Below are 17,712 nucleotides of genomic sequence, written 5' to 3'. Positions count from 1 at the left end.
TTGCCGAAAACTTTTCACTGCAAAAAATCACTTCTTGTTGTGGTTTTGGACAGAATGGTTGACTGTGGAACGATGCATTTTTTCTTTGTCGAAAATTTTCTTTGCGAGCAGCAATGTATTATATGTAATATAATAATAAGCGGAAACAAAAAAATTAATTTGGAAAGGCATTTTATTAAATGCTATGCTAAAGTATCTGCGTCACAAGCCGATATGGAAGCGCAGTAAAAAAAATTCGAAAAATAATTGAGCATATTGAAAATAATTATAATCCTAAAATTAATTCTCAATTATCCGAAAAAATTTTTTTTTTTTTTTTTCTGTTGAAAATGTTACAAAAATTTTTTTCAGTGATACGATAGAAAAAAAAAAAAAAACTATCGCTCATATGTATTTGTGCTTTTGTGCATAGGTATTGGAATTTGCTCTGTCATAAGCAGTGTTTGGGCACCCCTGTTTTAGATCAACTAGGTAGAGCAAAGTATTTCTCATGTCTCGACTTAATGTTCGGTTTTCACCAAATTGAACTCGAAAAAAATTCACGAGATATAACATCCTTTTCAACAAATAATGGTTCATATCGTTTCACGCGATTACCATTCGGTTTAAAAATAGCGCCAAACTCCTTTCAGAGAATGATGACTATAGCTTTCTCTGGATTGGAACCTTCGGAAGCATTTCTTTACATGGATGACTTAATAGTCATAGGTTGTTCCGAAAACCACATGCTCAAGAACCTGACTGATGTTTTCGAGAAATGTAGGAAACACAACCTAAAGTTACATCCCGAAAAATTTTCATTTTTCATGCATGAAGTCACCTTCCTAGGACATAAATGCACAAATAAAGGAATCTTGCCTGACGACAAAAAATACGACGTCATAAAAAACTACCCAGTCCCACATGATGTGGACAGCGCTATAAGATTCGTTGCATTTTGTAATTATTACAGACGTTTCATAAAGAATTTTGCAGAATACTCCCGTCACATAACAAGATTATGTAGGAAAATGTAAAATTCGAATGGACAACAGAATGTCAAAACACTTTCAAACATCTAAAATCAGCATTAATAAACCCAACTCTGTTGCAATACCCAGATTTTAGCAAAGAATTGTGCATAATTACAGATGCTAGCAAATACGCTTGTGGAGCAGTACTAACTCAAAATAAAAATGGATTACAGCTTCCAGTTGCATACGCATCAAGATCCTTTACGAAGGGTGAAAGCAACAAGAGCACTACAGAACAAGAATTAGTAGCTATTCATTGGGCAATAACATACTTCAGACCATATATTTATGGTAGGCACTTCAATGTCAAAACAGACCACAGAGCACTTACCTATTTATTTTCAATGATAAATCCCAGTTCCAAACTAACACGAATGAGACTTGAATTAGAGGAATATAATTTTACAGAAGAGTATCTAAAGGGTAAAGATAATTATGTAGCCGATGCGCTGTCTAGAATAACAATCACCGACTTGAAAAACATACATTTAAATATTAAAATTCTGAAAGTCACTACCAGAAACCAAAGTAGACAAAAATTCTGCACAGGAAAAGAAAAAATAGAATTGCATAAGCAATCCATAGAAAAAGCTTCAAAGCCCAACGTATATGAAGTCATTAATAATGATGAAGTACGTAAAGTAGTGACCTTGCATGTAAATAACAATATGTGTTTATTTAAGCACGGAAGGGAAATTACAGCAAGATATAATGTTAGCGATTTATATACTAATGGAACCCTTGACTTAGGTCAATTCTTTCAAAGGCTTGAAAAGCAAGCCGGTATGCACAAAATCAGCCAACTTAAAGTGGCACCGTGGGAAAATATCTTTGAACATGTTTCAATTGATAATTTTAAAAATATGGGCAATTATATATTGAAATCATTAAGAGTAGCGCTACTCAACCCGGTGACCGTAATAAAAAATAATAAAGAAAAAGAAGCTATATTGTCTACATTTCACGATGATCCAATACAAGGTGGTCATACAGGCATTACTAAAACCTTGGTCAAGGTCCAGAGGCATTATTACTGGAAAAATATGTCCAAATACATAAAAGAGTACATAAAGAAATGTCCTAAATGTCCAGTAACACTCATATGCGATTAAACCAAATACCTGGTAGCGATACCAATATAAAAAAAAGTGCAAATACGGTAGCAAAAGCTATATTTGAAGATTTTATTCTAAAGTACGGTCCAATGAAGACGTTCATTACGGACATGGGAACGGAATATAAAAATTCAATTATTGAAGGTCTATGTAAAAATTTAAATATTGAAAACATAACTTCTACTGCACATCATCACCAAACTGTAGGTACCGTGGAGCGAAGCCACAGAACACTCAATGAGTACATTCGTTCATACATCTCAGTTGACAAAACGGATTGGGATTTATGGCTACAATACTTCGTCTATTGCTTTAATACGACCCCCTCGATGGCACATGACTATTGTCCATACGAGCTAGTTTTTGGTAAAACTTCAAATTTACCTAAGCATTTTAATAGCATAGAAAACATAAAACCTCTTTATTATATAGAAGATTATGCTAAGGAATCAAAATTCAGATTAGAACAGGCATTTAAGAGAGCCAGACTAATGCTAGAATCTCATAAAATAAAACAAAAAATTATTTACGACAAAACTAGTTTAGATTTTGAGTTGAAAATAGGAGATAAGGTTTTATTAAAAAATGAAACTGGACATAAGCTAGATTTTAAATATACAAGCCCCTATAAGGTAGAACAAATAGGAGGAGGGATAATATAACTATATTAGACAATAACAAGAAAGGAAAGCTAACTTCGGGCGGAGCCGAAGTTGATATACCCTTGCAGTTCAGTCGCAGTCCGCTAGGTGGCGCCATGCATATTATATTATTAGATATATAGAAGATCGTATATAGTCGGCCGATCCTTATGAAATTGGCAGATCGGATTGTTTTTCACAAAATAGAATCTGTACCAAATCCCATCTTTCTAACTTAAAAAACACCAAAGTTATGCCAATTCCGATCGGTGTATGACAGCTATAGGATATAGTCAGCCGATCCTTATGAAATTTTGTACATAAGATATGTTGGTCAAATATAACATGTGTGGAAAGTCCCAACCCTCTATCTTAAAAAACAACGAAGTTGTGGCATTTCCGATCAATCAGTTATATGGCAGCTATAGGATATAGTCGACCGATCCCGGCCGTTCCGACTTATGTACTACCTGCAAGGAAAATAAGGATGTGTGCAAAGTTTCAACTCGATAGCTTTAAAACTGAGAGACTAGTTTGCGTAGAAACAGACAGACAGACAGACAGACAGACAGACAGACAGACAGACAGACAGACGGACAGACGGACAGACGGACAGACGGACAGACGGACATGCTCATATCGACTCAGGAGGTGATCCTGATCAAGAATATATATACTTTATAGGGTCGGAGATGTCTCCTTCACTGCGTTGCACACTTTTGACCAAAATTATAATACCCTCTGCAAGGGTATAAAAATAAAAATCAAATAGTACATAAAGATAGATTAAAACTTTTTATTTCATAATCAATCAAAATTTCATAAATATATCACGTATGGCAATACATAAAAACAAAAAAAAAGGAAAGAAAAATGACCAAATAAATAAAAAAAAAATGAGAAAAATAAGCATACCGAAAATAACACAAAAAAAAACATCTTATTGTTAATATCATTTATTAAATTTTTACAATCTATGTTAGAAAATAACTTCATTAAATTACGTTATTTTTAAAAGGAGGGAGATGTAATATGCACATATATGCACAATTAATATCTTATATATATATATATCGACCACCCACTGTACCAAGAGTGTTTGTCGCAGTGTTTATGTTATCCAAGGTCTCGGTCATAAACCTAAGTGCACCGAAATATGAATCGCCCGCTGTGCCTTTGCTGTACGCCGAAAAGTGCATATTTCCGCATATACGTAACACGAGTGGACCTTATGCATGTCCACATACCTCCGCCTAAGCGAACATAACATAAATATATATTCATATATAAATATTTAAGAATACATAACCGTCTCTCCGCTGCCGCTTTGGGCAGCGCAGCTACGAGACTTTGACCTCCTTGAACTCCTAAGTAAAATTGTAAAACCAGAAACTCCCATGAGCTCGGAGCGGCAACAAATGAATAAATGAATAAAGAATTAAACTAAAACTTTTGGTTTGGGAACGCATCTACATACTTGGAGAACCTTCGATAAAACAATACATTAAACCCTTACTGAGGGTATTATAATTTTGGCGAAAAGAGCGGAACTTAGTAAAGGACCCTATAAAATATATACATTTTTTAACAGGATCACCTCCTAAGCCGATACTAACTTTTTTTTCGCCTGATTAAATTTATTCTAATTCTCTTGAATACGAATCAATTGGTGACTAAACTATCCCGATCAGACATTCTGGTCAACACTAAAGAAAAACAAGTCGTCTATCAGTCTGTCTGCCTATTTGTTTCTGCCCGAACTAGTCAGTCAGATTTAAAGCTATGAATTTAAACTTTGAACACATCCTTCTTTATTTTGCACGCAGTATATAAGTCGACTGAGCCAAGATTGGTTGACTATATCCGATACTGGCCATATACGAGGGTTGCTATATATATTTCTGGCCTAGGCCATACTAAGTGTTGCCTGGCGCCATCTGACGTTTTCATTGGGAAGTTTGACATGTTTTAGTATAAACGTGCTCAGAACATTTTGACGTACGGCCATAATTTGTGATGTTTACAGTGACTTGAGAAAATCCATTTCGCAGAAAATGGAGGAAGTCGTGAACATTTTCCCGCAATCATTTTTCACGGCTTTCGACGTGAATTAATACGACGAGAGTGCATCGATGAACTTAAATCTTTGTATGGCGATCTTATAGCACTGTGAAAAACTGGTATAATGAATTCAATCGTGGCCGACGAACGCTTGAAGACGAAGGTCGTCAAAGTCGTCCAAAAACAGTCGTTGTAATGCAAGATCGTCATGTGACATACCATGAGATAGTCGCATCCTTGGGTATTTCTTCCACCAGCATACATTCGATATTGCATGAGCATTTGGCCGTAAAAAAAAATTCTCGTTGTATCCCGCACAATTCGACAATCGCTCAAAAAAAGGCTCGTGTGGATTGGTGCAAAAAAAATTTAAAAAACTACAATCGCGGTGTTTCAAAAGACGTTTATACGATCGTCACAAGTGACGAATCATAGATCTATGCTTATGAGCCCGAAAAAAAACAGCAATCGATCGTGTGAGTCTTCGAAGACGAGCCAAATCCATCGAAAGTTGTTCGTGGAAGAAGCATTTCGAAGAAAATGGTGGCCTGTTTCTTCGGTAAAACAGGTCATGTGGCGACTGTTCCGCTTGAGCAACGTAGGACGGTCAATTCTGAGTGGTATACCACAATTTTTTTGCCTAAAATTTTTGGGGAAATTCGAAAAACGAACAAGAGAATATGGATCATTCTGCACCATGACAATGCGAGCTCTCACACATCAGCTCAAACCAGCGCCTTTTTGATCGGCCAAAATGTCGAATTGATGGGTCATCCGCCATACAGCCCTGACTTGGCACAAAATGACTTCTTTTTATTCCCGCACATCAAGAAAAAAATGCGTGTTCAAAGATTTTCGACGCCAGAAGATGCTGTTGAAGCGTTCAAAAACCATGTTTTGGAGGTGTCTCAATCAGATTGGACAAAGTGCTTCGACAATTGGTTTGAGCGCATGCAAAAGTATATAAGTCAAACTGGAGAATACTTTGAAAAACAATAAAACCATTTTTAATCATAAATATTCGCATTTTCATTATAAGGACAGAAATATTATATATATAGCAACCCTTGTATCAGATTCTGCCGGCAGCAACTCCTATGAGGACCTGGTGAATTTTGCTCAAATGCTGAGGTAGAGAGAATTTTTAGCCGAGGAAACTTGGTGTAAGCCAAAATTAGCAACCGTTTAAAGGTAGATACATTAAATTTGGGTCACATACATTTGGCAAATAGGTCATAATTATAACTTGCCTGAAAATTATATCCAATTAATTTGGTGTAGGCTACTTAGTAGGGTGGGTCGAATTCCAACAAGTTGTTCAAATCGAATTCTAATAGTGCGGAAAACTTGCTACGGAATACTACAAGCATTTTGCAAAAAAAAAATTTGAAATCGGTCAATATCTTCTGTTCGCGCATCGCACTTAAAGTTTCGAAAATACCGAATTTTCAAAACTTCTTAAAAGTACGATTTAGTCGCAATTTTCCAAAGTTTTACTTATTATTATATTTATTTTGAATCATTTAAAAGGTTTTTTCGTAATTAGGTAAATCAATAGTGGTTTTAAGAATTTAAAATAAATAAGTTTTTAGTACAAATTTCATGCATTACGATTGTTTTTCACGCTCAGCTTTCCCCAGGATCAACGACGAGGACGTAGTGAAAAATCTGATCCCATTTTTTTTATTGCTATTTTTTTATTTGTTTTTAATGATTTTTTTTTTTTTTTTTTAATGATTTATATATTTTTTTTTGATTTTTTTTAGATTTTTTAAAATTTTTTTGTTTTTTTTTTTTAATTTTCTTTTTGTTTTTCGATTTTGTTTTATTTGTCTGTTGTATACTGGGACTTGTTCTCAAATTTAGGCAAACTGCAACGAGAATATAAAGTTGAGCGTATGTAACCATCCCTATTGTGATAACCACATACCTTCTTCGACGCTTCAGTAACAAACTTAACAGTTCGCTCTACTGCTTGAGTGTGGCATGGAAAGCTTAGCAAGTTGCTTTGACCGATTGATAGTTGGTTATCAATGGAAGATACCAAAACTGCATTTGACGCATTGACTGTAGAAGACCAGTCGATCATTTCATAGTACTTAGTGGCATTAGATTATACATATCGAGTGAAGAGCCCTCCGAAAACTTAGTTCACATAGTTACATTTATAATGAAAGTGTATTTACCTACTTGGTTTCAAATAAAAATGAGTGATTCAATAACAGATGGTGCGAGACATGTCTTCACTATGATTAAAAATTCTCGATACTTGCCAAAACGTCTTTTAAAAGTAGTTGATCCTGTAATTCAACACAATGCTTATTTCGCGCATCCTGAAAATTTGCTTTTGTCTATGCTCACAGATGAAAATCTTAATGTACGTAAGATCGGGTTGCAAAGAATTTTAAAAGCCAGAGAGAAGACTCCTACTGCGGAGACTTCGGTGCGCTCGTTCCTTTTGCCAAAACTAAACTTTAATGCCACTAAGTACTATGAAATGATCGACTGGTCTTCTACAGTAGTATCACCTCCTCCAGTACTTAGGAATGTGTCAAATGCAGTTTTGGTATCTTCCATTGATAACCAACTATCAATCGGTCAAAGCAACTTGCTAAGCTTTCCATGCCACACTCAAGCAGTAGAGCGAACTGTTAAGCTTGTTACTGAAGCGTCGAAGAAGGTATGTGGTTATCACAATAGGGATGGTTACATACTCTCAACTTTATATTCTCGTTGCAGTTTGCCTAAATTTGAGAACAAGTCCCAGTATACAACAGACAAATAAAACAAAATCGAAAAACAAAAAGAAAATTAAAAAAAAAAACAACAAAAATTTTAAAAAATCTAAAAAAAATCAAAAAAAAAATATATAAATCATTAAAAAAATAAAAAAAATAATTAAAAACAAATAAAAAAATAGCAATAACAAAAATGGGATCAGATTTTTCACTCGTCGTTGATCCTGGGGAAAGCTGAGCGTGAAAAACAATCGTAATGCATGAAATTTGTACTAAAAACTTATTTATTTTAAATTCTTAAAACCACTATTGATTTACCTAATTACGAAAATCCTTTTAAATGATTCAAAATAAATATAATAATAAGTAAAACTTTGGAAAATTGCGACTAAATCGTACTTTTAAGAAGTTTTGAAAATTCGGTATTTTCGAAACTTTAAGTGCGATGCGCGAACAGAAGATATTGACCGATTTCAAAATTTTTTTTTGCAAAATGCTTGTAGTATTCCGTAGCAAGTTTTCCGCACTATTAGAATTCGATTTGAACAACTTGTTGGAATTCGACCCGCCCTACTACTTAGGTATAAGGACAGCAATAATGACGAAAGAAAAATAATCAAAAATGCCTTAAATCTATTATCTTAATATTAAAAAATAAACTTACTGTAAACAAGCTTTTTGTCCTTTTTTCTATCCTTTTTATAATATTTTCATCCTATTTTTCCTGTTTTTTTTCTTAATTTGTTATATGGCAGCTATAGGATATAGTCGACCGATCCCGGCCGTTCCGACTTATGTACTACCTGCAAGGAAAATAAGGATGTGTGCAAAGTTTCAACTCGATAGCTTTAAAACTGAGAGACTAGTTTGCGTAGAAACAGACAGACAGACAGACAGACAGACAGACAGACAGACAGACGGACAGACGGACAGACGGACAGACGGACAGACGGACATGCTCATATCGACTCAGGAGGTGATCCTGATCAAGAATATATATACTTTATAGGGTCGGAGATGTCTCCTTCACTGCGTTGCACACTTTTGACCAAAATTATAATACCCTCTGCAAGGGTATAAAAATAAAAATCAAATAGTACATAAAGATAGATTAAAACTTTTTATTTCATAATCAATCAAAATTTCATAAATATATCACGTATGGCAATACATAAAAACAAAAAAAAAGGAAAGAAAAATGACCAAATAAATAAAAAAAAAATGAGAAAAATAAGCATACCGAAAATAACACAAAAAAAAACATCTTATTGTTAATATCATTTATTAAATTTTTACAATCTATGTTAGAAAATAACTTCATTAAATTACGTTATTTTTAAAAGGAGGGAGATGTAATATGCACATATATGCACAATTAATATCTTATATATATATATATCGACCACCCACTGTACCAAGAGTGTTTGTCGCAGTGTTTATGTTATCCAAGGTCTCGGTCATAAACCTAAGTGCACCGAAATATGAATCGCCCGCTGTGCCTTTGCTGTACGCCGAAAAGTGCATATTTCCGCATATACGTAACACGAGTGGACCTTATGCATGTCCACATACCTCCGCCTAAGCGAACATAACATAAATATATATTCATATATAAATATTTAAGAATACATAACCGTCTCTCCGCTGCCGCTTTGGGCAGCGCAGCTACGAGACTTTGACCTCCTTGAACTCCTAAGTAAAATTGTAAAACCAGAAACTCCCATGAGCTCGGAGCGGCAACAAATGAATAAATGAATAAAGAATTAAACTAAAACTTTTGGTTTGGGAACGCATCTACATACTTGGAGAACCTTCGATAAAACAATACATTAAACCCTTACTGAGGGTATTATAATTTTGGCGAAAAGAGCGGAACTTAGTAAAGGACCCTATAAAATATATACATTTTTTAACAGGATCACCTCCTAAGCCGATACTAACTTTTTTTTCGCCTGATTAAATTTATTCTAATTCTCTTGAATACGAATCAATTGGTGACTAAACTATCCCGATCAGACATTCTGGTCAACACTAAAGAAAAACAAGTCGTCTATCAGTCTGTCTGCCTATTTGTTTCTGCCCGAACTAGTCAGTCAGATTTAAAGCTATGAATTTAAACTTTGAACACATCCTTCTTTATTTTGCACGCAGTATATAAGTCGACTGAGCCAAGATTGGTTGACTATATCCGATACTGGCCATATACGAGGGTTGCTATATATATTTCTGGCCTAGGCCATACTAAGTGTTGCCTGGCGCCATCTGACGTTTTCATTGGGAAGTTTGACATGTTTTAGTATAAACGTGCTCAGAACATTTTGACGTACGGCCATAATTTGTGATGTTTACAGTGACTTGAGAAAATCCATTTCGCAGAAAATGGAGGAAGTCGTGAACATTTTCCCGCAATCATTTTTCACGGCTTTCGACGTGAATTAATACGACGAGAGTGCATCGATGAACTTAAATCTTTGTATGGCGATCTTATAGCACTGTGAAAAACTGGTATAATGAATTCAATCGTGGCCGACGAACGCTTGAAGACGAAGGTCGTCAAAGTCGTCCAAAAACAGTCGTTGTAATGCAAGATCGTCATGTGACATACCATGAGATAGTCGCATCCTTGGGTATTTCTTCCACCAGCATACATTCGATATTGCATGAGCATTTGGCCGTAAAAAAAAATTCTCGTTGTATCCCGCACAATTCGACAATCGCTCAAAAAAAGGCTCGTGTGGATTGGTGCAAAAAAAATTTAAAAAACTACAATCGCGGTGTTTCAAAAGACGTTTATACGATCGTCACAAGTGACGAATCATAGATCTATGCTTATGAGCCCGAAAAAAAACAGCAATCGATCGTGTGAGTCTTCGAAGACGAGCCAAATCCATCGAAAGTTGTTCGTGGAAGAAGCATTTCGAAGAAAATGGTGGCCTGTTTCTTCGGTAAAACAGGTCATGTGGCGACTGTTCCGCTTGAGCAACGTAGGACGGTCAATTCTGAGTGGTATACCACAATTTTTTTGCCTAAAATTTTTGGGGAAATTCGAAAAACGAACAAGAGAATATGGATCATTCTGCACCATGACAATGCGAGCTCTCACACATCAGCTCAAACCAGCGCCTTTTTGATCGGCCAAAATGTCGAATTGATGGGTCATCCGCCATACAGCCCTGACTTGGCACAAAATGACTTCTTTTTATTCCCGCACATCAAGAAAAAAATGCGTGTTCAAAGATTTTCGACGCCAGAAGATGCTGTTGAAGCGTTCAAAAACCATGTTTTGGAGGTGTCTCAATCAGATTGGACAAAGTGCTTCGACAATTGGTTTGAGCGCATGCAAAAGTATATAAGTCAAACTGGAGAATACTTTGAAAAACAATAAAACCATTTTTAATCATAAATATTCGCATTTTCATTATAAGGACAGAAATATTATATATATAGCAACCCTTGTATCAGATTCTGCCGGCAGCAACTCCTATGAGGACCTGGTGAATTTTGCTCAAATGCTGAGGTAGAGAGAATTTTTAGCCGAGGAAACTTGGTGTAAGCCAAAATTAGCAACCGTTTAAAGGTAGATACATTAAATTTGGGTCACATACATTTGGCAAATAGGTCATAATTATAACTTGCCTGAAAATTATATCCAATTAATTTGGTGTAGGCTACTTAGTAGGGTGGGTCGAATTCCAACAAGTTGTTCAAATCGAATTCTAATAGTGCGGAAAACTTGCTACGGAATACTACAAGCATTTTGCAAAAAAAAAATTTGAAATCGGTCAATATCTTCTGTTCGCGCATCGCACTTAAAGTTTCGAAAATACCGAATTTTCAAAACTTCTTAAAAGTACGATTTAGTCGCAATTTTCCAAAGTTTTACTTATTATTATATTTATTTTGAATCATTTAAAAGGTTTTTTCGTAATTAGGTAAATCAATAGTGGTTTTAAGAATTTAAAATAAATAAGTTTTTAGTACAAATTTCATGCATTACGATTGTTTTTCACGCTCAGCTTTCCCCAGGATCAACGACGAGGACGTAGTGAAAAATCTGATCCCATTTTTTTTATTGCTATTTTTTTATTTGTTTTTAATGATTTTTTTTTTTTTTTTTTAATGATTTATATATTTTTTTTTGATTTTTTTTAGATTTTTTAAAATTTTTTTGTTTTTTTTTTTTAATTTTCTTTTTGTTTTTCGATTTTGTTTTATTTGTCTGTTGTATACTGGGACTTGTTCTCAAATTTAGGCAAACTGCAACGAGAATATAAAGTTGAGCGTATGTAACCATCCCTATTGTGATAACCACATACCTTCTTCGACGCTTCAGTAACAAACTTAACAGTTCGCTCTACTGCTTGAGTGTGGCATGGAAAGCTTAGCAAGTTGCTTTGACCGATTGATAGTTGGTTATCAATGGAAGATACCAAAACTGCATTTGACGCATTGACTGTAGAAGACCAGTCGATCATTTCATAGTACTTAGTGGCATTAGATTATACATATCGAGTGAAGAGCCCTCCGAAAACTTAGTTCACATAGTTACATTTATAATGAAAGTGTATTTACCTACTTGGTTTCAAATAAAAATGAGTGATTCAATAACAGATGGTGCGAGACATGTCTTCACTATGATTAAAAATTCTCGATACTTGCCAAAACGTCTTTTAAAAGTAGTTGATCCTGTAATTCAACACAATGCTTATTTCGCGCATCCTGAAAATTTGCTTTTGTCTATGCTCACAGATGAAAATCTTAATGTACGTAAGATCGGGTTGCAAAGAATTTTAAAAGCCAGAGAGAAGACTCCTACTGCGGAGACTTCGGTGCGCTCGTTCCTTTTGCCAAAACTAAACTTTAATGCCACTAAGTACTATGAAATGATCGACTGGTCTTCTACAGTAGTATCACCTCCTCCAGTACTTAGGAATGTGTCAAATGCAGTTTTGGTATCTTCCATTGATAACCAACTATCAATCGGTCAAAGCAACTTGCTAAGCTTTCCATGCCACACTCAAGCAGTAGAGCGAACTGTTAAGCTTGTTACTGAAGCGTCGAAGAAGGTATGTGGTTATCACAATAGGGATGGTTACATACTCTCAACTTTATATTCTCGTTGCAGTTTGCCTAAATTTGAGAACAAGTCCCAGTATACAACAGACAAATAAAACAAAATCGAAAAACAAAAAGAAAATTAAAAAAAAAAACAACAAAAATTTTAAAAAATCTAAAAAAAATCAAAAAAAAATATATAAATCATTAAAAAAATAAAAAAAATAATTAAAAACAAATAAAAAAATAGCAATAACAAAAATGGGATCAGATTTTTCACTCGTCGTTGATCCTGGGGAAAGCTGAGCGTGAAAAACAATCGTAATGCATGAAATTTGTACTAAAAACTTATTTATTTTAAATTCTTAAAACCACTATTGATTTACCTAATTACGAAAATCCTTTTAAATGATTCAAAATAAATATAATAATAAGTAAAACTTTGGAAAATTGCGACTAAATCGTACTTTTAAGAAGTTTTGAAAATTCGGTATTTTCGAAACTTTAAGTGCGATGCGCGAACAGAAGATATTGACCGATTTCAAAATTTTTTTTTGCAAAATGCTTGTAGTATTCCGTAGCAAGTTTTCCGCACTATTAGAATTCGATTTGAACAACTTGTTGGAATTCGACCCGCCCTACTACTTAGGTATAAGGACAGCAATAATGACGAAAGAAAAATAATCAAAAATGCCTTAAATCTATTATCTTAATATTAAAAAATAAACTTACTGTAAACAAGCTTTTTGTCCTTTTTTCTATCCTTTTTATAATATTTTCATCCTATTTTTCCTGTTTTTTTTCTTAATTTGTCTTTTTTTTCGAAAAAATATTAGCATCAATGCTTCAAATATACATATCCATGTACATATGTTCATATGTATGTATATGTACGTAACACCACTAACCATACAACAAAATTGGTAGCTGCACTTATAATACTATATCTTGAGTTAACGAATTTTGCCAGATATAAGCGATATATCAAAAGTTGGGTTTAATGAGATTAGTTTATCTCAACAATTTCAAAAAAACTAAAGGTGGCTGTTTACTATAAATTTCGAAAACGACGAAAAGAAAAGTACATGCACTCGGCTAGACGTTATAATTCGATATATTCAACAAAAATAACTTAAGCCTAGCTCATCTACTGCGGCGAAGTGGGGCGAATTCGCAAGAGAGCGCCACTGAGCTTTTATTTCGCTCCCGCTCCGCCCTATGCTAACTTAGACTAGACTTCAATTTTTTTCGACTTCAGTGTTTAATTATGCTACTAATTTGTTTAGATTTCAGTAATCTAATTATGCTAAAAGTTGCATCATCTCAATCTCCTTGTGCAATATAAAGAAGCACAAATGACTCATTTGACTTTGTTTATATTGCAAAAAAAAAGACTCATTTGATTTTGTTGATATTGCTTTTATTATATATTGCTCTAGTTTATATTAAAAAAAAAGACTTTCAGTGTATTTTTATTTTGTCTACTATTAAGACGTTTGGTCTTAAAAAAAATAAAAAAGATATTTAAAAAACCTTTTCAAGCACGTTTCAATATCTTTCTTGATTATAAAGGTACAATTTTTTAATTAAACATTTTTTTTAAATTTTTTTACGTAAGCTTAAGGTATTTGAACCAGTTGTTTCAATAGTTGCTCATATGATAGTAACAAACATCTCCAATTTTTTTCAGGATTGCCAAGAAAAAAATATTTCAAACCGACAACCAGACAAACTGCCTTCATTTGGCAAAACCTGTAAAAATCAAATTTCTTGAATAACTTCTAAACGAAATGTCGGATCGGGTCGATTGAGGTACCAATCGATGCGTCTTTAAAAGTAAATTGTCTCCACCAAATTGGATTATAGACCCAAATTTTTGTAGTTTCACCCGAATTTCTCCAAAACCAAATTACTTTTGGAAAATATTTGGACAAAAATTATCTAATTAAAAAAATCGTTTCGATTGGTATATAATTCATCGGATCCGATGCACAAAGAAAATTTTTAATTCTTCGGCTATATATCGGATGCAGTCTTTAATCTGACTTTGCCGTATCCCGGCGTGTTTTTGCGATTGCTCTCATCAGATTGCCTATATCTTTGATACGAACCATATACTTCGTAAAAACAATATTATTCTTCAATATTATTTCTGCCGCGCTCTTCAAATATTCATATATATATTCTCTTCCTGAGTTTTATTCTCTGGTCGTGTAACCCGTAACATCGTTGTTGCTCCGAAGCGGTTATTCGTATCTCTTTTGTTACATCTTCTCATCGACGTGCCTGATCCGAACGTGCCTCTCTACCACAGAGTTTCTAATTGAACTCTTCTCGCTCTCACTACAGTGGACAAATCTCAATCAATAAGGAGTCTAATTTGCACTGCTCAAAAATGCGAGTTTGGAGGATCCCTCACTGGTGACTCTTATCTGTCCTGCTAGCTTTGCAATAACTGCTCACATATTAAATGTTCTGGTGGTGAGCACAATGGACGGATAAGCGATCTTATCACAAATAATATTGGTCTGACATGCTTTTGTATTGCCTGTAGACAGATTGAGACTGAGATGCGGACCTACATGAAGCAGACGAGAAATGGTTTTCTAGATGTCCGGAAGCAATTTTCTGCACTTAAAAAGCAATTTCTTACACTTCAGGCTCAATTTCTTGGTCTCAAGTTATTAAGTGAATCTCCAAGGAGAAAAATTCCGAACAACAACCCGATGGCGGTCAATTTACTGGGTACTCCTGCTTCTCATGCGATTCACGTCTAATACTTCATCGCCTACTGTTGTTCCTGTGGAAGTGATTCGTTCACCAAGTCAGCCAATGGAATCGTCGAGGAGTCTTGGTCCACCTATCGTCTTGGATCCTCCATCGTTAGAAAACCTGCAAGTTCCTGTGGTACCGTCTCCTAGGCCTCTCACTGGTGGGGCCCTCTCACAAAACGTTCGAAGTATTCTGAGTAAATTGAGCCAATTTTTTACTAAGAATGCTTCTTTTGATTTTGATGCTGTCTGGTTTAATTCCTCTGTCTCTGATTATAAAATTTTTTTTCCAAGGTACACTGTGTTTCGAATGGATAGGCCATCTTTCGCGTCCTCATTACTGTTAATAATAAATACTCAGCTGAACTAATCTCTTTCCCGAATCAGTTTTGAATCGAGTTCATCGCTGTAAAAATAGCTGTTGGTCCGTTTCATATTTTCATGACCTGTTCCTATATACCTCCATCGGTTGAGGAGACTGTATATTTTCACCACCTTGAGGCTATTAAGTTTTTTTATCATTAGTCAATGACTCTGATTTTGTCCTAATTAAAGGTGATTTCAACCTTCCACAAACCTCCTGGATCCCATGTGAAGATAACAATTTCTTGCATCCCAGGTGTCACAACGACTTTATTGAAGAATTAATTGAAATTGCTATTTTAACCCCGTCCTAAACACACTTAGCAGATCTCTAGACCCTATTTTCTCCAATATCGCTTTCTGAGGACATACACCATTCTACACTATTGGTTTCTGTGTTATTTGATGTCCCTAATATTCATGCTAACTATAAAGCTCAGCATCGTACTAAATGTTTCCGAAAAATGGATTTTAATGCTCTTCGCAATCATTAGGTGGAATTGACTGGGAATATCTTTCATATTTTAACTCTATTGATGCTGCAACTGATTCTTTTTATGATGTAATCCATAACGCGTTGGACAAATTTGTTCCTAAAGTTTCATCGTCTTCATCAACGAAACCGCATAGGTTTTATAAATACCTTTCTCGTCTTAAGAAAAGGAAGTCTAGAGTTTACAAAATGTTTCTTGAAACAAACTTTCTTCACATTCGCAACCAGTTTATAACCAACTTTATAAGCGTTACATCGCGAAACTTCCGAAATGAAACGTAAGTCAAGTCTTTTTCCGCCTTTCCTAACTTATAAAATTATTTCCGATTCTTCAGAACAAGGTATTGCTAAACTCTTCGCTTTATTTTTTCAATCAACCATTTAAATTTTACATATCCTTATAAATTTCCGAATATAAACAATATTTAATTTTCTAAATTTGATCATCTCGACGTTTTTAATGCTCTTTCAACCTTGGATATCTCATTTTCTGCTGCATAATTCTGAAGCATAATTTCCTCCACCCAGCATGTTTTAACGAATGTTAAAAACGAATTACGACGAAACGAAACGAAACGAATGCAAATCGATGTAGTTTCCACCGATTGTAAAGCTTTCGATTTTGTTAATCTCCTTCTCCGGAAACTTTATCTTATGAATTTTCCTCCTAATATCATACAATGGATGACTTCATATCTATCGAATCGTACGAAGCGTGTTTTGTTCAAGAACATCACATCTCAAGTTATAAAAGTTACATCTGGTGTTCCGCAAGGCAGTCACTTAGGACCTTCTTCTGTTTATCCTCTTTGTTAACGACTTACCTAGTGTCATAAGCTATGCTACTACACTTATGTATGCTGATGATGTCAAGCTCTCTTTTTCTTTCTCTTGACCTTGATGAAGTCTTCTTGTGGTGCTCTAACAATCTCCTCTCACTAAACGTAGCATGTCATCTCGTACTCACTTGGGAATTACTTTTTAAATCGGGTTATTTTCGACCACAAGCTATCGTTTAATGAACACATTTCTGTAACAGTTAATAAAGCCAGAGAAGTACATTGTATGTCTCTTTGGTTCGACCGATCCTGGAATACTTTTCAAGCGTTTGGGGTCCGCAGTATGTGGTTCATCAAAGAAGTATTGAATCAGTGCAAAAGCAGATTCTTTTATTTGCCCTAAAATAATTAAACTGAGACTCAGATGGTCTCCTTCCATTATAACGTTAACGGCTAAAGTTATTAGACCTTCCACCATTGCAGGTACGTCGTACTTGCGCTGAGGTCATGCTCCTTCATAAAATCATTCTCGGTCAAGTTGACTCGAAACTTTTACTGGAAAAGATACTTTTTTCTGTTTCAAACAAGTCCACCAGGTTCTTTCGACCCCTTTGGTTACCAATTTGCAGATCTAATTTCGCGGTCCTTTTCGTGTTATCTGTAAAAATTATAACCTATTGTCA

General features: G+C 34.8%; 3 protein-coding genes and 2 long non-coding RNA genes across 8 annotated transcripts in view; 3 read left to right on the top strand and 2 right to left on the bottom strand.

Annotated features, from left to right (window-relative positions):
• LOC6502706 (growth/differentiation factor 8) overlaps positions 1 to 17,712 on the top strand; it is a 410,457-nt gene that overhangs the window by 86,445 nt on the left and 306,300 nt on the right. The gene's annotated exons all lie outside the window — the stretch shown is intronic.
• On the bottom strand, positions 6,667 to 6,906 carry LOC116656382. Its single transcript, XR_004311346.2, has 2 exons — positions 6,761 to 6,906; positions 6,667 to 6,701 (listed from the first exon to the last, which is right to left on the bottom strand). It is a non-coding gene; the product is annotated as an uncharacterized LOC116656382 (long non-coding RNA).
• LOC26514693 lies at positions 7,001 to 7,624 on the top strand. Its single transcript, XM_014904433.3, has 2 exons — positions 7,001 to 7,510; positions 7,570 to 7,624. The coding sequence occupies exons 1-2, from the start codon at positions 7,001 to 7,003 to the stop codon at positions 7,576 to 7,578; spliced, it is 519 nt and encodes a 172-aa protein (XP_014759919.1). The 3' UTR covers positions 7,579 to 7,624.
• LOC116656381 lies at positions 11,791 to 12,030 on the bottom strand. Its single transcript, XR_004311345.2, has 2 exons — positions 11,885 to 12,030; positions 11,791 to 11,825 (listed from the first exon to the last, which is right to left on the bottom strand). It is a non-coding gene; the product is annotated as an uncharacterized LOC116656381 (long non-coding RNA).
• LOC116656378 lies at positions 12,125 to 12,748 on the top strand. The gene is made up of 2 exons (XM_032455868.2): positions 12,125 to 12,634; positions 12,694 to 12,748. Exons 1-2 carry the CDS (start codon positions 12,125 to 12,127, stop codon positions 12,700 to 12,702), a joined length of 519 nt encoding a protein of 172 aa, XP_032311759.1. The 3' UTR covers positions 12,703 to 12,748.

The sequence above is a fragment of the Drosophila ananassae genome (genome assembly GCF_017639315.1).
Source record: "Drosophila ananassae strain 14024-0371.13 chromosome 4 unlocalized genomic scaffold, ASM1763931v2 tig00000054, whole genome shotgun sequence".
Taxonomy (NCBI): Eukaryota; Metazoa; Arthropoda; class Insecta; order Diptera; family Drosophilidae; genus Drosophila; species Drosophila ananassae.
The sequence above is the reverse complement of the archived record's forward strand: the minus strand, read 5'-3'. Positions and strand labels throughout refer to the sequence as shown.